The sequence below is a fragment of the Mangifera indica genome, chromosome 2 (genome assembly GCF_011075055.1).
Source record: "Mangifera indica cultivar Alphonso chromosome 2, CATAS_Mindica_2.1, whole genome shotgun sequence".
NCBI lineage: Eukaryota > Viridiplantae > Streptophyta > Magnoliopsida > Sapindales > Anacardiaceae > Mangifera > Mangifera indica.
The window spans coordinates 14,573,743-14,594,854 of record NC_058138.1 but is presented as its reverse complement, the minus strand read 5'-3'; the positions used below and the strand labels follow the sequence as shown (position 1 = coordinate 14,594,854).

At 30.1% G+C, this 21,112-nt stretch overlaps 1 protein-coding gene and 2 long non-coding RNA genes across 4 annotated transcripts; 2 read left to right on the top strand and 1 right to left on the bottom strand.

Annotated features, from left to right (window-relative positions):
* Positions 1 to 2,087: 2,087 nt before the first annotated feature.
* LOC123198172 (calcium-dependent protein kinase 7-like) lies at positions 2,088 to 6,950 on the top strand. 2 transcript variants are annotated; one of them, XM_044612825.1, is made up of 10 exons: positions 2,088 to 2,371; positions 2,442 to 2,503; positions 2,746 to 3,286; positions 3,979 to 4,102; positions 4,247 to 4,390; positions 4,679 to 4,831; positions 4,957 to 5,072; positions 5,219 to 5,386; positions 5,668 to 5,898; positions 6,470 to 6,950. In XM_044612825.1, exons 3-10 carry the CDS (start codon positions 2,777 to 2,779, stop codon positions 6,614 to 6,616), a joined length of 1,593 nt encoding a protein of 530 aa, XP_044468760.1. In that variant the 5' UTR covers positions 2,088 to 2,371; positions 2,442 to 2,503; positions 2,746 to 2,776; the 3' UTR covers positions 6,617 to 6,950. The 2 variants fall into 2 exon arrangements, with proteins under 2 accessions (XP_044468760.1, XP_044468752.1); XM_044612817.1 differs by lacking the exon at positions 2,442 to 2,503 and having other exon boundaries at positions 2,089 to 2,371.
* Positions 6,951 to 9,479: 2,529 nt separating this feature from the next.
* LOC123198187 lies at positions 9,480 to 16,436 on the top strand. Its single transcript, XR_006497984.1, has 2 exons — positions 9,480 to 11,003; positions 15,977 to 16,436. It is a non-coding gene; the product is annotated as an uncharacterized LOC123198187 (long non-coding RNA).
* LOC123198182 lies at positions 11,312 to 20,468 on the bottom strand. The gene is made up of 3 exons (XR_006497982.1): positions 20,281 to 20,468; positions 19,862 to 19,976; positions 11,312 to 11,761 (listed from the first exon to the last, which is right to left on the bottom strand). It is a non-coding gene; the product is annotated as an uncharacterized LOC123198182 (long non-coding RNA).
* Positions 20,469 to 21,112: the final 644 nt, after the last annotated feature.

The following is a 21,112-nucleotide window of genomic DNA, read 5'->3' as shown; positions in this document are numbered from 1 at the left end:
ATGGTATGCAACAATTAGGCTGGTCAGTTTTGAATTGGGCAAGTCAAAGCTCGAAAGTTCAACCTAAAAAAACAATTCGAATTGGACAAATTTCAAACTTGAACCAACTGCCTAATCCATCATTTCATTATTAATTAATTATGATTTACAATTTGTTTGACTGTTAAAAAAGATCATTAAGTCAGTTACAAAAGTTCATTGATCAATTTTTTTAAATTCTCGATAAAACAGCTAAGTTATTTGACTATAAATTTGATATGTTAGAGTGTTCAATTTAAAATTTTAAAATATAGTTTTTTTAAAAATAATTTATATAAATATAAACCCTTCTTTTGTAAGCGTTATAACTTTAAGTTATATTTTGATTACATATAATAGATAAGACAAAAATATAATTAAAGTGAAGAATACTACTTGGCAGAAGCCAAGAAAATCTCCAAATCAAAGGTCTGCAAAATTGGACATGATTTCATGAGTCAATTACGGCCAAAACACTATTTTCCACCAAAGGTCTAGTGAAGGGACAAATTTTCACCTTATATAACTTTTAAAATTAAAATATCCATCCATCTGTTAATATTCATTATTATTTTAAAAAAATTAAAAAATTATACATTTTCTCTACGAGTTTTAAAATCTAACAATTTTTTCTCCATCCAATGTTTGAAAAGTCATCATTTTTTTCCTAGGTTTTTTTCTGCTCTCTCCGATGACCACATCTCTCTACGGTCGCCAACGTTTTCTCTCCATTATGGCGCCTCTCTCCTTCTGATCTCTTGTGTCGTTGTTCCATACCTCTCTTGTTATTGACAAAAATGAAATTATCTTCATTAAAGACGAAGACGATTTTATCTTTGTCAACAACAAGGGAGACAAGAAACAACGACAAGAGAGACTAGAGGGAGAGAGAAGTCGGGAGGAAAGGAAAATATCGGTAGCTGAAAAGAGGAGAAAAAACCTTAGCAGAAAAATAGTGACTTTTCCAACCTTAAATGAGAGAAAATTGTTAAATTTTTAAATTTAGAGAAAAAATATGATAAGTTTTAAGGTTTTTTTAAATAGTTTTAGCTAAATGATAATTTTACTCTTAATCGTAATAATAAATTTAAACAAATGAGTAAATATTTAGGTTTTAAAAATTAACGAATGGGAATTTTTCTTTTACTAAATCTTGGGTAGAAAATGGGCTTCTGACTGTCAATGAAATATTCAAGGAAAGGCACATTGATTTTATTTTAGCATAATCTAGAAAGTTCTAATGTCAAAGCATTTGATCTTTGATCTTCTCAACTTTCATAATTTAATTGTGGTTGGTTAGGGGCCAACGATATTTTCACCTTTTATTTTCTTATATTATTTTATTTTTTATATTATTTATAGATTAAAATCATATTTATTATACGATATTTATCATACGATGCGCATGTCTTTCTAGAAACCTAATTTTTTTTTTCCAAAAAGAAAAAAATTAAAAGGGTTTTCTAAAAATATTTGTATCTCCACTCATAAGTTACAATAGTGTAAAAAAAAAAAAATTATTAAAAATAATTTCAACAATGGCATTGTATAAATAAAAAAACACTAAAACAATTCATTTTATTTGTATTTAAGTAATAATAAAATTATGCATATATATTTTAAATATATAAAATAAATATATAAATGATATATCATTATATTTTTAAATCATTCAATCGTATGATAACATATTATCTATATACTTATTTTAAATAAACTACGATAATTTACCTTTATTAGTCAGAATGGAATACTATATAATGCACTATTTATATATTTTTGAATACATAATTTGATACATAAATTATGTATCATTGTAAAATTGATTGATTTTATATTAAAAATAAAGTAATATATAACATATGATAATATATTATTTGTGTATTTAGTTATATGCTAAAAATATGTATATATAAATAAGATTGCTATAATATAATATAATATAATTGTTAATTTGTTAACACAATATGAAAAAAATAAATAAATTGGATTAAAATCCAAACTAAATTTGGCAAAATTTTATTTTATTTATTAATTTTGGACTGATGGGTATTTTGGGAAAACCAGTGAAACAAGAGGGAAGACAGAAGGGTTGTTCTTCTGTCTCCTTCCTGCGTTGAATCCTAAGAAAACAAAACACTTCGAAATTTCACATAATTTTTATTTTTTTAATTACAGAGACTGCAAATGCACCCTTGGCTTTGACTCTTTCCATTTCATTTCACATTGATTTCTATTATTTATCCCCTCAAAACCCTTAATTTCTGGTGTAATTTTAAGGCAAACCTCTTCGTTTTTTCTTTATTTTTCTCCAAGTTCCCTTCTTAGCATCAAAGGCTCTTGCAAATCTCCGGTGGGTTTTTTCTGTTTTTGTTTTTTTAATTATTTTGATAATTTTTAATTTTTTTCTATTGGTTTGGTAGGTTTTTATGACTTGAAGAGAAGAAATATTGAATTTTTGTATGAGCACTGGCCCTGTTGGGAGGTTAATAGTTTTGGATTTTTTTTTGTGTGTGTGTGTGTGTGATGGTTGCTTTTTAAATGTTGAAACCTTCCAAATTCGTAGGAAAGAGCTTTTCTGGGAAGCATTTTTGTTTTGCTGAGTGGGAATTGATGTTATGTTGATCAAATTTTGAATTTTGGGGCATTGTGGTTTTCTTTTATAGGAAGGTCAAAGTTTGATTTTTCTGATCTTGTATAATTAACCAGGTTTTGTTTGAATTTCAGGGAGATTGAGAGAATTTTGAAGCTTTGAGTCATGGGAAATTGCTGTACAACACCTGTTTCTTCATCTCAGAAGAAAACAAAAGGGAAAAAGAACAAACCAAATCCATTTTATGGTGATGATTATGTAGTAAGCAATATATCTGGAACTCATAGGCTAAGTGTACTAAAAGATTCCACGGGTCATAATATCTCAGTGGAGTATGATCTGGGTCATGAGCTTGGCCGAGGGGAGTTTGGTGTGACATATTTGTGTACTGATGTAAATACAGGCGAAAAGTTTGCTTGCAAGTCTATTTCAAAGAAGAAACTTAGGACTGCAGTGGACATTGAGGATGTGAGGAGAGAGGTGCAGATCATGAAGCATTTGCCTAAGCATCCAAATATCGTGTCACTGAAGGATACTTATGAGGATGATAGTGCCGTGCACATTGTGATGGAGTTGTGTGAGGGAGGAGAGTTATTTGATAGGATTGTTGCGAGGGGACATTACACGGAGAGGGCAGCTGCTGCTGTTATGCGGACCATCGTTGAAATTGTGCAGGTTCAAATTATTTCTAAATTATTGAATTTTCACTATGATTTCGATACTTATAGCCTTAAGTAGGATATTCAATTACTGAATTTCATATCTTGTCATGCATAAATCTGTTTTTGATGTGGTTTTGACATTCGTGGTCTACTGTTCTTTTGTTTTGGTTGCTTCCAGTCCTTTTGGAAATTCTTTATAAGGATTTTGTTTGTGAAAGTTGGATTTTACACAGATGGATTGCATTTCATTGAAAGTCTTTAATCAAGTTTCCTTTATATACTGACACTTCTTCAAATTTTTTGATATCCTTTTCCCCTTTCCTTGTCTAGCACTTTACTTGCTGGGATTTATTAATTGTTTTCATTAACTCTTACGTCTTTTTCCCATCTTTTAGAGATTACCTACCCAAACTTCTTAATACTTATGATGATGCAGAACAATTGTTTCAGTCATTATGCAATTGGATTCTCTATAAAGGTTAAATGTTTAATGTCTGAGCCACTTATCATGCAATTAACCCTATTTGACATTTATGATATTCCTGTGTTTGTGTGCATGCATGCTTATGTTTTGGACCATTATATTCACTTAATCTTGTTCTGCTTTTACTTAAGTGATTCTCATTATGCAGGCTCTCATTTTTTTTGTGAAATTCTTACACCATAATCTTAATTTTCTTTTTTCATGTAATTGCCCCTTTTTAGGTGTGTCATAAGCATGGAGTGATGCACCGTGATCTTAAACCTGAGAATTTTCTGTTTGCAAATAAGAAGGAAACTTCTCCCTTGAAGGCAATTGATTTTGGGTTGTCAGTCTTCTTCAAACCTGGTAAAGCACCATATCCTACCTTGCCTCAACCTATTTATGTGTTTTTATTTTTAAATTAGCTGGAAATCCAACATTTTAGCCTATTATGCAACCTTTATACCTTTCTATATACAGTTTTTACCCGAAGAATGGCCTTTTCTACAGGTGAGCAATTTAATGAGATTGTGGGAAGTCCATATTACATGGCTCCAGAGGTTCTAAAGCGCAATTATGGTCCTGAGGTTGATGTCTGGAGTGCCGGAGTTATTTTGTATATTCTACTTTGTGGTGTTCCACCTTTCTGGGCAGGTTAACATTTTTCTCTACTCATTTGACTTTAATAAGGTTAGGCTAACTCTCTCTCCCTTTTTTCTTGGACTGGTGAGTGTTTTATAGTTTTAAGGTCTGCGGAATCCATTTTTGGTTTGAGTGTTAGAAAAGGAGTAAATTATAATTATGTCATTTCATTGTTTCTGCTTCTTAATATTTTTCTGATGGAATTCTTCGCATGCATATGCATATCATATTTATGTGTGTGGTATTTCATATTTGGTATTTGCACTTGCTTCATTTAAGATTATTGTATTCTTTATGCAGAAACTGAGCAAGGTGTAGCACAGGCAATTATTCGTTCAGTAATTGATTTTAAAAGGGACCCTTGGCCTAAAGTTTCTGACAATGCAAAGGACCTTGTGAAGAAGATGCTTAATCCTGACCCCAAGGAGAGGCTTACAGCTGAGCAAGTGCTGGGTAATTTCTGTAATATTATTTAATATGCTTTGCTTATTTATTGATTTACTCTTCAAAAAAGTTTGTTCCTTATGCTTTTAGATGTGTTGAGACTTAACGGAAAAAACTATCCCTCCTGTATGCAGAACATACTTGGTTACAAAATGCCAAGAAAGCTCCGAATGTTCCACTTGGTGAGACTGTGAAAGCAAGGCTTAAACAATTCTCTGTAATGAACAAACTGAAAAAAAGAGCTCTAAGGGTACTAATTGAATTTCTGCTACATTTTTTTAGCCCTTCTTTTACAATTATGAGAGGTGTTCTCAAATCCTCTTGTGATAATAAAAATGACTGCTCTCCCTGCGGTGTAATCTCCTTTAAGATGGCTGAATTTTGGTTTTTCTGCAGGTTGTGGCTGAGCATTTGTCTGTGGAGGAAGTGGCTGGCATAAAGGAGGGATTTGAAATGATGGACACTAGCAAGAGAGGCAAGATAAACCTTGAGGAGCTTAGAGCTGGGCTGCAAAATATTGGCCAAAACATTCCAGATGTAGATCTTCAAATCCTAATGGAAGCTGTAAGCATTATTCTTTTCCAAAAATAGTAGACAAGTTCTCACAGTGATTCATTAATTGGATATTATTAAACTGAGTATGGTAATACATTCATGAAGTTTTGGTAAAAACAATGATTTAAATTTTTTTTTTTTAAAAGAAAAAGTGCATTGGAGAAAAATCTGACTCCCAATCTGGAGACAGGTTTCCTGATTTGACTAATCATTTGTTTGAAAAAAGTCTCAGAATTAGATTTTTTTATTGGTAGTTTACTTGGTAATTGACTAAAACCTGGTTTCTACAGGCTGATGCTGATGGGGATGGAAGTTTGAATTATGGAGAGTTTGTTGCAGTTTCAGTTCACCTTAGGAAGATGGGTAATGATGAACATTTGCATAAAGCTTTTGCTTTCTTTGACAAAAATCAGACCGGTTACATAGAGATTGAAGAGTTACGAGAAGCCTTATATGATGAAGTTGAGGCCAACGGTGAAGATGTTATCAATGCCATTATGCATGATGTTGATACAGACAAGGTTAGTGTCTGCTTTGCTTACAGTGACAATAGGTCATGTTCAATAAAAAAATTTTTATCCTAGTCTAGTAGTTCTCGCTGTAAAGCCTTAGTTTTGCTGGAGATAATTCCTTATCTAGTAGTTTGAATCATGCACATAATAAAGTAACTTGTTTTTGGCTTATTTTCCATTATCTTGATGCATATTTGCTTTTTCGTATGAATTAGTCTTGTTTCTAATACTAGAACTCTATTCAGTCTTGGTAATGTTTTGCAAAATTGTTTTGTAAATTGGAACAATAAATTGGATTCTCCATTCAAGATTAGATAAAGCTTTTAATCTTGTTTCTTTTAGTTTCATCCAGTATGATACTTTGGAGAAATAGAAAAAAAGTTTTATATGTTCTTTATGTCTAGCCTCCTAAAAATGCATAAATTGTCTTAAGTTAGTATCACTGTAAAACTAGAGAATGAAGTTGTTGACATTAACCATCAGATCTGATCATGGTCTTATTCAACAATGTATAGTATTTACTTTAAAACCTTAATTTGCTATATTAGAAGCTCAATCTTGTTTCATTTTTGTCTTGCAGGATGGTCGCATAAGTTATGAGGAGTTTGCTACAATGATGAAGGCTGGTACAGACTGGAGAAAGGCATCCCGACAATATTCACGGGAAAGATTCAACAGTTTGAGTTTGAAGTTGATGAGGGATGGATCATTACAGTTAGCTGCCTGAGGATTGAAGATATCCAGAAGACAGACTAATCTAATGGGGAAAAGAAGTAAGAAAGTGTTTGATTTTGTTTCCATGAAATTATTTTTATTATTTTTTTCAATATGTTCCCATGTTTAGGTAGGATTAGGGTGGCTTGTACTTAAGTTTCTTAAGTATTTGAAGTGTTTAGAATTTATCTGATTATGTAGTTTCAAGAAAAGAGAAAAGAATTCTTTGAAGGGAGATGGAAAGATTGTTATCATGATGAACCACTATTGGTGGTTGTACATATTGTAATAGGCTTACTGGCCCTTTTTTATCAGACAATTATTTGTCTAATAGCTTTAAAATTGTATGATTCTGTTTTTGCCAGAAATGACTTGAATTACTATGACATTTGGTGGCAGAAATGAGTTGTATCTGGATTAATATGTAATGCTTTTACGGTTACGACATTCTGAAAGATGCAATGAAGTTATACAAAACACCGATTTAATTTCCAGCAAGTCTGCAAAAGTCGTTCGTGGTTCTTATGACATGATTTCTTTATACAATGGAGTACATAACAAATCACTGCTTAGTCTACAATTGCACGTATGGCTGCTGTTAACACTCTTTTTCCTGCAAATAACTACAGCCAATTGATAGAGTGTCTGTCCCAGGTATGACTTCTGCTAGTGTGAGTCAAAGTATGATAACAGGGTGCGTGTGTTCATGGATGTCTTCCTTCAAAGCATATTCTGCACAAAATCAGACTAAATGAAGAATGGTTGTTTACCATGGAATAGCAATGAACATCATGCATGTGATTTACCATACAATATAAATGGAATTTTCAACGTGGACTTGATGAAACTCCTTTGAAATGTACTTAAAATAAGTGTTTGACAAAACTTGACCATTTTTTCCCACTGCCACTAATGTTTTCTCTTTTCCAGATAACTGAGATCTTTTGAATCAAATAGATAACATTGTCAAACTCTTTTACCTCTCCAACCAAACAGAAAACTGAATTTCAGATCACGGAAACTGACGGTGCACATCCTTGCAGTCAGGCCCTGGCATGCCACAATCAAAAACTGTTAGACGACAGCCAAACGTAGAAAGCATAGCTGACCAAACAGTTTAACCGTGGTCTAGAATTGTACGTTCAGGATACACCTAAATGGAAAGCAAGGAGACCCATCCACGCACGCTGAAGTCAAGTTCAAAAACATTTGTTTCTGCCATTGATTTGACAAAACTTATCTTGTCTCATAATCTTTAGCTAATTGAACTTCTGGGTAAATTTTTAATAAGGACATGTAAAACAGTCGTTTGTTTTGAGAGATGATTAGACTCCCAGCTATCTAGGTTCAAATTTGAGCTTATAAAGTAATGTTGGTATTGGGTTCCCCATTGCTAGTGAATATCTAGAAGGCCACTCAAGCTAATAATGGAAACAAATATGTAACTGTTTATTATAGCCAAAGAAACAATTGTTCACCCCCTAAATGGTAACCTGAATGATAAAAAAAAAGATTTCATATATAAAAAAAACATAGGTTTAAGTGTCATTTGACGACTTACCTGATTCAGTGGTTGTAAAATTGTCTATTGGTGAAATTGAATTGTAGACCTACCTATCAATTATGTTTACCATTTTGTTTGGTACAACACAAAATTACAATATCTATCTTTAACATTTCCTGATCTAGAATTCCTGTCAGTTAATCTTTTGTGAGGACGAACTGTCAATACATTGGTGACTTTATATATTCTTTAGTTAGCTCAATTCTATGTAAGATCATTTTTGTATCACTAATTGGATGAAAATTATCAAGCTTAGTTTGTCCGGTTTCTGTAAATGAAAATAGTAGATCAATTCATATCTTTAGCAATAACATAAGATGTCCACACTTGAAGGAATTCAATTTTTTAAATAAATGAATAGACCATGCTGATGGAAACTATTTGTAAAAGGCTTTTTATTAACAAATTCCAAAAGAGATCCCTCTTATCTTTCATATTCTATTAAACCTCTAAATTGCTAGAAGTATAAACACTTCTTCCATAAAATTTTTATCTCCAAAACCAGACATCTTTGAGACTAGAATTTCTTCATGTACAGGAAAATGTTTCTACACTGGCTTCTCTAAGGTTTAAGTCAAGATTCATCATGACCCTAGCATGGTAAGAATTGCAGAGACTAGTGATATAATAGCATTGAACATAATGAAAGATTTTCTTTCATTTAATGTTTTCCTTTGCAACAGTTTTTCATGTTGAAGTTTGAATCACTATTGATAGGTCTCATGTCAAGTACCACAAAAATTTCTTTGTTATTTCCTTTTCCTACAACAAAACTTTCATTTTAATCTAGAGTTATGATAGAATCAACAAATAAAACCTTTCTCAATTCTTTTACTAGTTTGGAGAATAAATGGACAATTCATTAAACCTTTTTTATTTAAGATTCTTAAAGACACGGAAAACATTTTGCCAATAGAGGAAGCATTGTATTCACTTTGCAACCTTAATTGACAATTCATTAATCGCTTCTCAGTCCAAATATCCTTGCTCTTTCTATCTAGCCTTGAAACAATAGACCCACATTTACTTAGAGACAACTTAACATTTCTTTGTAAAGCTTACTGGTTTGACATGTATGTGATTAACCTAAAATAAATAAGGTGATATTTACCTTACATCCTCAGTAATACCGAAGTAAGGAAAACAAAATCACAACTAGTGTCAATAAAGTCCACACATAAATGTGGACCAATTAAAACGTGAACTTCATGAGTTTTACATACTTATAGTTTCGCTAAAACGCTTCCTTAAACAAATCAAGAGATCTTAAATTTTTTGCCAATTTGTTTTTCTTATGATAGGCAAGTTGTTATTCAACTTGTAATGCCACGTGTGTGAGAGCCAAATTCACAAGCGCTGTCATTGCACCTTTTAAGGCAACTTGAAACCTTGAAAATATCGACAACAAGGACCACGTGGCATTCATTTCGATAAGTTCGAGAACTTGAGTTTGCTATATTAACCCTAGAAATTAGAAGTTGAAACATACTTTGTGTTCTTTGCAGTTTTCATACTCTTCCCCTTCCCCAAACTTCAAAAGATGAGTACTTTTACCTATAGTTTTGCAAATACTTGCTTCTTTTTCAAGTTTTCTAGTATCTCTTTCTTTAATTTTCTCTCGGTTCATCATGACTAGAGATTAACTAGACTCATTTTCATATGCTTTTTCTTTATATTAGATCATTTTTTCCATTGATCTCTATTTGATTTCTTTTCAAATTTCCTTGCAGGTGTTTTGTTGGTGCATCTTGTATAAGCTATTGATCTACACTGTCTTCAATTCAATTGTTGGATGATCTGTATTTATTATCTCTTTTTATGTCTTTTCAAAAGATTTAGATAACAAAATAATCTATCAAAAGACTAATGATTAATAAACAGGCATATTTGCAACTTTGCTTATCATTTTACCAGATTGATTCTTCTTGCAGTTTCCAAACTAATATTCAATTCATTTGAAATTTTGCTTTCTTGTTATTGTTTGACCATCAGTCCAATTATGTGAGCACAGATCTGTTTGTTTGGTTACTCTTCAATCATTCATAACCTAACAAGCTTTTCCTTTTTCTTATTACAGCTCTCATTCAATTGCTTTTCATATTATTTTTCCATCTGAATTTTGCCCATTTTGCAAATGAGTTGGCCTTAATTTTATCAAATCAGTTACATCATATGTATGTGAAGAATTTTAACTAGAATGTTATATTTCTTAATCAATTTAAGTACATGATCTATGATATCAAGAAACTCACCCCATGGATTTGGTTCATCTAGAGAGAAGTTCATTTGTATCAAGCTAGTTCTTATGATAAATTCTGATAAACATTAAGCAACAAAAAAAAAATAAAAAGCTTCTTTGTTGGGCAACAATACCATTAGTTTTCTATATGAATAAACATGTGAATAAACATGTGAATGTCATTTAGACATATACATTGACAAGCTTTTGATTAAATTTCATAATATCGTTAGACTAAGGATTTCCCTCCTATTTTTTGTGACGTTTAGTTCATGAAAATTTGCGATGTCCAGCTTGAAGCATTCAACCATACACAAAGTATTTTGTCAATTCTTAGCCCTTTATAGCATGACTGCATTTTTGTATCAGTGTTAAAACCAGGTAAATTCTCCAGGTTATATGATCAAACATATAAGAAGACTTCAGTGAGTAATTTAGCCAGTGAATGTACTTTAGTTCTTCCAGTAAGTTCCTGATCTTAGATGTTCAACCATAGCAGGACTTTTCGGTAAGTTCTTCCACTATATTTATCTTAACTAATTTAGATCTTCAAAGCGTTCAGGATACCTCACTTCTAATGATCTCAGAGCAACACAGGTATGCATCTATCAACTCTACCTTATTTTGGTGCATTATGTTATCTATTATGCTTAAAGTTCAAATAGGATTGTTGTATACTTCTGTTTTGCTGTTATTGATATGTTAAATAGTCTTCAGATTTCTAGTAGTTCTTGTTTAAGTTTTCACGAGTTCTAAGGCTACATTTTAAGTTCACAAATTTGCCAATATAATAATATACACTTAGGATTCATATAGAAAATCTAACCAATTCCAATCAATTTAACTGCATCCACTCCAAGATATTCTACAATTAATCGGCACCCGTTTAGCAAAAAAATGTAGAATGACAAAATGAATACCCTTTATTTAGCATACTAAGTCTTCAAATCAAAACAGGTAAGCAATATCTCAAGTGTTAGGGATCGAATCAATCTAAAGGCTAGAAGTACAACCCATCAAGGTTTGTGATTAATTTATAACTTGCTTTATGACACAAAGCCAACCATTTCTACCATCAAGAGCAATACATGAAGTACTAAATCTAAAGAAACCCCTAACAAGGAAAACCACTTCACCTCCTCAAAACAAACTAAAAAATGCTTCTACTTAAAAGAAGCAATTAAGAACTTTCAGTTATCATTTCAGCTATATAATCTTCATGTAATAGAAACTACACTCACATAATTTATGCATTGCTCGGCTTCATCCGATTACATCCTTTTCGCATTCAAAACCATGGCTGCTCTTTACTGGATACATTGTCTTTAGAACAAACACTATAAACTTCAATTTCCCTGCAAAATATCAAGAATTTTAGTGTCAGCAGCCACTTCATGGGGCCGATCACTCTCTAATTTAATTATGCTTCCAGGTTGCCACTATTTTTTTTTTCCACATTTTCATCAGCAGGCCTAATAAAGAAAAAATTTTCTTCACTTTTGGAACACCTGCAACTCTAGTCTACTAGAACCCATATATCAAATTATGAACTTAACCTAAATCAAACCCATCTGAAAATTTTACAATAACAAAGTATCATAAAAAACAATAAAGATATTAAACCCATTAAAAAACTGAAGCCAAAGCAAACAAACAACCGAAAGACTTGAAAAGATAAACCTCAGATCACCTATCTTGGAAAGATGACATTAGCAAGGCTTTCAACATGTTCTAACCCAAATTTTTCTCCTTAACAAAAAATTAGCGGGAACCCTTTTGGGTTATTGCCACGTTTCTAAAGTAATAAGAAATTAGTTTTTGAATGCTATATAAAACTGTGAATAAATATATTATATAAATTTATTTATACAAAACAGTTTGTAATGGATTGATATGATTAGTTTCTATTTTACCCACTTTAAGATTATTCGGTCAAATGTTTCTGTATCTATAAATAAAATTGTATAATTTGTTTATATAAATAGTATTATTTTTTTAGAATAAAATGTATACTAAGTTTATAATGAATATAATTATATATACAAACAAATCTTATTAACTTATTCATATAAACTTATATTTCAATATGAGATTAATTGATGTAATTGTTTATTATTTTTCTCACTTTAAAATCATATGTTATTGTATTTGTATAAATAAATAAGTTAGTAAAATTATTTTGTATATATAATAAAACTGGTTTAGAATTGAACAATCTTATATGCATATAATATGAGTATTAATTTAGATATCAATAATAATATATTATTATATGATTGAGTGTTAATTTATTCTTAATTTAAAATTTTTTTATCATATAATGATATATTATTATTAATAATCGCATTTATACTATTGCAAGTGTGCATAGTTCAACCGATTAAGAATTACTTGTTCTACGTGAGTCCATGATTGCAATGTTTTAATAAATTAATCAAGATTAGTGTTTGAAACTAAACACATTTCTTTCCAACATAAATAAAAGGTCGGAAGACTTATTTTCACCTAAGGTATGTTGAAACCTAAACTAGTATTAAAAACTCAAACTCTTACCTATAGGTTATTAAAATTAATAGAATTAATTAGTTCTAAAGGTAAAATTATTATTTAATTGTAATATATTAAAAATAATAAAAATTATCTTATTTTCTTTTGATTTAGAAGACTAATCATTTTTTTCCTAAAATTAAACTTTGAAAGGTTATATTTCTCTTCTAAAATTTCATTTTCAACTCGTCTTCTCTAGCAGCTAGAATCCAACCATGACTTCTTTTTCTCTAATATTGACAATCTTCCTCCCAATAGTCATGACTTTTCTTCCCTCTAGTTTAACATTTTCATTTTTAATAAAGACAATGTATTCATCCATAAACGAAGACACCGAATTAGAGAGAAGAAAAGTCACGACCATTGGGAGGGAGACCGTCAGTAATAGAGAATGAGAAGTCATGACTGAATTTTGATTGTCGAAGAAGATGGGTTGAAAATGAAACCTTATGGGGGAAATGTAACTTTTCATAATTTAATCATAGGAAAAATTGTTAGTTTTCTAAACCAAAAGAGGAAATGAGATAAGTTTTAATATTTTTAATATATTATAATTATATAACGATTTTACCTTTGAAACTAACTATTTCTGTTAATTTTAACAGCCAAAGTAAGAGTTTGGGTTTCAATGATACTGGTATGAGGTTACAACAAACTTTGGGTAAGAATTGATTGATATGATTGTTTAGTATTTTTCTCGCTTTAAAATGACTCAATAATATTTTGTCACATCGTTATTTATAAATAAATTAATAAAAAAATTTTATACATATAATATAACTTGTTTAGAATTGAACAATCCTATGTACATTTATTATGAATACTAATTTGGGTACTAATAATGATGTGTTATTATATGATTAAATGTTTTAATTTATTTTTAATTCAAAATCATTTAATCATATAGTGACATATCATTATTAGTGCTTAAATTAATACACTTATAAGTGTACAGAGTTTTATTGGTTTAGAATTACTTGTTGAACGCTGATCCATGATTTCAATGTTTTGAAAATTAATAAAGACTACACTTTGAAACTAAACACATGTCTTCCCAACATAATTTAAACTACCAATGGACCCTTAATCTTTGTAAGTTTAAATTTCTGAATATGGAGGAACATGCAAAGTATTTGTTTTGACCCAAAATTGGATTATGTTCAAGCATTTTTGAAAGAGTGAATTACATTCTTCTATCCAAGGTTTTGCTTTAAAACTTTTTTCACCTCTAGTTGGTGTAACTAACAACTAACATTTTCCAACTCAAAATCAAGTATAAATAACAAATTTTTACCCAAAATTAAACTTTATTAATGAAATAACAATATTAAAAAGTGAATTTACCATTTTATCCCTACTATTTCATTTTTCAAAATGATTATATAACTCTAAATTAACAAAAGATAAAAATAACCTTTTAAGTATCTCAATTGTATGAGAAACTTTTTTTTTTTTAAATCCTTTCTTTGTACCTTTATTCATTTCTTTCTCTCCTTTTATAAATAGAGGTATCTTTGTCATAAAATCATATATTATGGGGTAAATTGTAATTTTATAAAATATTGAGAGTCTTTTAAAATTTTTCAAAGAGTTATTGAAAGTTCAAGAAAAAAGATTAGGGCTTTTTTGGAATATTTTGAAATATTACGCTGCTCAATAGTTTCAAAAATAATAATTACACCCTTAAAATATTGAATAGAATGTAACAAATCATGGGTGTAAATAACATATTATAATAATCGAGGTTATAGTAGTTTCAAAATATAGGAGGGTTTGAAAAAATTTCAAAAATTGATTTGTAAATTTTAAAACATTTTAAATGTTAACTTATCATGTTTGAAACATTTTGTTCTAATAAAGAGATTTTTTTAAAATTTTTTCAAAATCAATTGATGTTAAAATTACTATTTTGTCCATACCATATAGGCTTTATAATCATCAGAGTTTTGATTTTGGAAGAAAAAGTATTATTTATACTAACTAGGGGCGAAACAGGTTTTAAAGCAAATCCTTGGGTGAGAAAATGTTATTCACTATTTTGAAATTTTGGGGCGCTTTGCTGTTTGTGCCATTTTGGATTTCCTTTTATAAATTTACATAATCTTACAAGGAATAAAATAGAATTTTTGTTATGTGAAATGTTAAATTCTTATTATGCTTCCATACTTATTATATATTTACATCGCACTTCATGTAACAAAAACAACATCCCTTGACATTAAATCTTTACATTTTAACCCTAGAAGCCTTTTAAGTGATTAATTAACACTTAAAATAAGTTTACTTTCTGTATAACTATATCGTTCAATCACATATTTTCATAAAACACGGAAGCATACATAAGGGTGCTCATGGTATTAATACATAGAGTAGTTCCAATTGTGTACTCACATGATAGGATAGATTTTGAGCCAAGATGCTAATTAAGTGTAGAGAATTTAGATAATAAGTATTAGTTTATTTTTGTTTACTTAAAATAGAGATAAATTTGAACCGAACTAACTCGAATTCAATTGCTAACTCGATTTAGTCAAACTTGAAATGAGTTGTCATGTCTCAAGCTCAAGTCATAATTTTAAAAATTATTGAGCTCAAGCTAAAAAAAGGTTTTTTTAATTACAAAAAATTATTTTAAATTTATGTTTTCTCTGTCTAGAAAAGATGGAAGAAAGTAAAAATATGATGAAAAATGGAAATATTAAACCTATTTATATAAAAGGGTTGGTTGAGTGGTTAATGTTTCTTTCATCCAATATGAGACAATAAAAATTAGGTTGAATGTTTATTTGTAGTGAGTGGAGTGGATTATTGAAAATACAATTTTTTCAATGTGAAAATAATATCAACCATTCACCCCACCTATGAAAAAGCTTAACATTAAAATTAGTGTTTTAGGGAATGAAGTTGTTGACATTAGTCATGAGCTCTGATCATGGTCGTGTTCAACAATGTGTAGTTTTTGCTTTAAAACCTTAATTTTGCTTACATTAGAAGCTCAATCTTGTTTCATTTTTGTGTGGCAGGATCGTCACATAAGTTATGAGGAGTTTCCTACGATGATGAAGGCTGGTACGGACCGGAGAAAGGCATCCCGGCAAAATTCACAGGAAAGATTCAACAGTTTGAGTTTGAAGTTGATAAGGGATGGATCATTACAGTTAGCTGGCTAAGGATCAAAGTTATCCGAAAGGCAGAGTAATCTACTGGGGAAAACAAGAAAGAAAATATTTAATTTTGTTTCCGTGAAATTATTTTTATCTTGTTTCAATTTATTCCCATGTCTAGTTAGGATTAGGGTGGCTTGGTCTCAAGTTTCTTAAGTATTTAAAGTGTTTAGAATTTATATGATTATGTAGTTTCAAGGAAAGAAAAAGGAACTCTTTGAAGAGAGATGGAAAGATTGTTATTATGAACCACTATTGGTGATTGTACATTTTGAATTAGGCGTACCAGCCCTTTTTTATTAAAGGATTATTAGTCTAATAGCTTCTAAATTGCATGCTTTTGTTTTTGCCCGAAATGACTTGAATAACTATGACTTGTGATGACAGAAATGACCTTTATCCAGATAAATATGTAATGCTTTTACGGTTACAACATTCCCAGAGATGCAATGAAGTTATACAAAAAACTGTGATCTGTCAACTAAATGGAAGCAAGGAGACACATCCACACATTGGCTGAAGTTAAGTTCAAGAAAATTTGTTTCAGCCATTGATTTGACAAAACTATTATTTAAATTGAGCTTCTTTTTTTCTGGGTAATTTTTTAATAAGGATATGCAAAACAAGTCGTTTGTGTTGAGAGATGATTAGACTCCTAGTTATCTAGGTTCAAATTTGAGCTCAGAAAGTAATGTTGGTATTGAATTCCCCATTGCAAGTGAATATCTAGAAGATCATAAATGCTGATAATGGAAACTAGTGTTTATTCCTGACCAAAGAAACAAATTTGTCTAGAAGACTAAAAAGGAGAGTTTTCTTTCCATTTCTACAAATTTAGTTTCTACAGAAACTAAGCATACATATCTACCAGGTGAAATGGAATTGTTGACCTACCAATTATGTTTACAATTTTGTTTGGTACAACACAAAGTTGCAGATCCGTAAAATATTAAATTTTACATTTGAATATTTTTCTTTAACATTTCCTAATCTAGAATTCCTGTCAGTTAATCTTGTGAGGATGAACTGTCAATATATTGGTGACTTTATATATTCTTTAGTTAGCTTATTTGTATCACTAATTGGATAAAATTAGCAAGCTTAGTTTGTCCAGACTCTGTTAATGAAAATAGATCAATTCAGATCTTTAGCAAGAACAGAAGATCTCCACCACCCTTGGAGGAATTCAATTTCTTGAAATGTCTAATTATCTATACAAATACTTGAATAGACCAAGGTTTTTTATTAACAACTCTAAATGAGATCCCTCTTAACTTTCATATTCAATTAAACCTCTAAATTGCTAGAAGTATAAACACCTCTTCCTTAAAATTTTCATCTCTAAAACCAGAGACTTCTTTGAGACTAGAATTTCTTCATGTGCAGGAAAATGTTTCAACACTGGTTTCTCTAAGGTTTGAGTCAAGATTCATCATGACCCTAGCATGGTGAGAATTGCAGAGACTAGTGATATAATAACATTGAACTTAATGAAATGTTTTACGACATTATTTCTTTCATTTAATATTTTCCTCTGCAACATTTTTTCAAGTTGAAGTTTGTATTGATAGGTTTCATGTCAAGCACCACAAAAATTTCTTACTTAGTCCCTTTTTCCTACAACACAGTTTCCACTTAAACCTAGAGTTATGTTAAAATCAACCAGTTAAACTTTTCTCAATTCTTTAACTAGTTTGGAGAATTAATTTTGAATCTCAGCAGCACTATTCATGACAATGCTTTTTGTTACATTCATTTTAAAGGATACAATTAACAATTAATGCTTCTCTCTTAATTGGTTTGAACTTTACCGCTTCAGTTTACCATTTTTTCATGTTGATTATGAGTCCTCATATACATCTTTGGAACAATCATGCTCTTTCTATCTAGCCTTGAAACGATAGGCCTACATTTACATAAAGACGACTTAACATTTCTTTGTAAAGCTTACCAGCTTGACTTGTCCATAATTAACCTAAAATATATAAGGTGATATTCACCTTACATCCTTAGTGATACCCAAATAAGGAAAACAAACTCACAATTAGTGTCGATAAAGTCGACCAACTAACACATGAACTTCATGAGTTTTATGGATTTACAATTGCGCTAAAATGCTTCCTGAAACAAATCAAGAGATCTTAAATTTTTTGCCAAATTGTTTTTCTTATGATAGGCAAGTTGTTATTCCGCTTGTAATGCCACGTGTATGAATGCCAAATTCACAAATGCTGTCACCACACCTTTTAAGGCAACTTGAAACCTTGAAAATATCGACAACAAGGGTCACGTGACATTCATTTCGATAAGTTCGAGAACTTGAGCTATCTATACAACCCTAGAAATGAGAAGTTGAAACATACCTTGTGTTCTTCGCAATTTTTATACTCTTCCTCTTCCCCAAACTTAAAGAGATAAGTACTTTTACCCCTATTTATTGCATATATGTGCTTTTTTTTTTAAGTTTCTCTAGTATCTCTTTCTTTAATTTTCTCTCCTTCATCATGATTAGAGATTAACTAGACCCATTTTCATATGGTTTTTCTTTGAATTGGATCACTTTTTCAATTGATCTCTATTTTAATTGACTCTATTCGATTTCTTTTCAAATTTCCTTTTGGTGTATTGTTGGTGAATCTTGTATAAGCCATTGATCTACACTGTCTTCAATTAAATTGTTTGATGATTTGTTTTATCATTTCAAAGGATTTAGATAACAAAATAATCTATCAAAAGACTAATGATTATTTTGCCCATTCTCTAAATGAGTTGTCCTTGATTTTATCAAATCAGTTACATCATATGTGAAGAATTTTCCCTCCTATTTTTTGTGATGCCTACTTAATAAAAATTCGGCATGTCCAGCTTGAAGCATTGAGCCAAACAGGAAGCATTTTGTCGATTCCTAGCCCTTTATAACATGACTGAAGTTTTGTAGTAGTGTTAAAACCAGGTAAAGATCTTCAGGTTATATGATCAAACATATAAGAAGATTTGCAGTGAGTAATTTAGCCAGTCAATGTACGTTCAACCATAGCAGGAGTTTCCAGTAAGTTCTTCCACTATATTTATTTTAACTAATTTAGAACTTCAAAGTGTTCAGGATAACTCACTTCTTATGATCTCAGAGCAACACAGGTATGCATCTATCAACTCTACCTGATTTTGGTGCATTATGTTACCTATTATGCTTGAAGTTCAAGTAGGATTGTTGTATACTTTTGTTTTTGCTGTTATTGATATGTTAACTAGTCTTCAGATATCTAGTATTTTTGTTTATGTTTTCACAAGTTCAAAGGGTACATTTTAAGTTCACAAATTTGCCAATTTAAATACACTTAAGATTCATATAGAAAAGCTAACCAATTCCAATCAATTTAATTGCGTCCACTCCAACAAAGACTATAATTAAAAGGCACTCAATTAGCAAACAAAATCTAGAATGACAAAATGAATTATCTTTATTTGATATACTAAGTCTTCAAGTCAAAACAAGTAAGCATTATCTCATGTGTTAGGGATCAGATCAATCTAATGGCTTGAAATATAACCCATCCAACCCTTTCTACCATCAAGAGCAATTCATGCATTACTAAATCTAAAGAAACTCCTAATAATGAAAGCCACTTTACCCCCTCCAAACAAACAAACAAACAAACAAAATACTTAAACGTAAAAGAAGCAACAAAGAATATTCAGTAACATTTCAGCCATACAATCTTCTGTTATAGAAACTACACTCACATGATTTATGCATTGTTCGACTTTCATCCGATCTCAACCTTTTCGCCTTCAAAACCATTGCTGCTCTTTACTGGATACATTGTCTTTAGATCAAAAACCATAAACTTCAATTTTCCTTCCAAAATATCAAGAATTTTAGTGTCAGCAGCTACTTCATGGAGCCGATCACTCTCTAATTTCATTATGATTCCAGATTATCATTATTTTTTTTTGCACATTTTCATCATCAGGCCTCATAAAGATTAAATTTCTTCACTTTTGGAACACTTGCAACTCTAATATACTAGAACCCATATATCAAATTTATGAACTTAACCTAAACCAAACCCATCAGAAAATTTTACAATAAAATAGGATTATAAAAAACAATAAAGATATTAAACCCATAAAAACACTGAAGCCAAAACAAACAAACAAACCTGAAAGACTTGAAAAGATAAACCCTAGATGACACATCTTGGTGAGATCACATTTGTAAAAGACTTTCAATATGTTTTAACTAAAATTTTCTCCTTAAAAAATTAGCGGGAACTCTTGTAGGTTATTGCCACATTTGTAAAGGAATAATAAGTTCGACAATTGAAATGGGTTCATTGATTAATGCAATTGTATATTTTTACCTCCAATTAAAATAACTCAATCGTAATCATATTAGTTTGCATATATAAATTAATAATAATAAAATTATGTGTATATATTTTTAATATATATATATATATATATATAAATAAATATAATTAATGATTTTGAATTAATGATAAAGTTTTAATCATATAATAACATATTTATATGTGTATTAAAAATAGATATATATAATATTATTTAATTAATAAAATTTATTTATACATATAATATAACTCGTTTTGAATTGAGCAATCTTATGTACATTTTTCATCAGTACCAATTTGATATCAATAATTATGTATCATTATATGATTAGATTTTACATAATCTTTGATTCAAAATTACCTAATTATGTAATAACATAACATTATTAATACTCAAATAAGTGTTTGATGATAAATGTAGGTAGTTTTAACTTTCTAGAATTACTTGTGGAACATTAGTTTATAGTTGCGGTGCTTTGAAAATTAGTATCTCTAGAACTAAACATATTTCTCGCCGGCATAATTTAAATTACCAAAGTACCCTTAGATGTCGTTTGGTTTCAGTTTTTAAAGGTTATCTTGATAATCTATTTTTTATTCCTTTGTTTGGTTTATCAATAATAAAATATTATAATAATCTTTT

Coding starts and splice junctions, on each gene's coding strand:
- LOC123198172 (XM_044612825.1), top strand. CDS start 2,777: ATGGGAAATTGCTGTACAACACCTGTTTCTTCATCTCAGAAGAAAACA. Junction 5,073..5,218: donor TGAAAAAAAGAGCTCTAAGG/GTACTAATTGAA, acceptor GTTTTTCTGCAG/GTTGTGGCTGAGCATTTGTC. Junction 5,899..6,469: donor ATGATGTTGATACAGACAAG/GTTAGTGTCTGC, acceptor TTTGTCTTGCAG/GATGGTCGCATAAGTTATGA.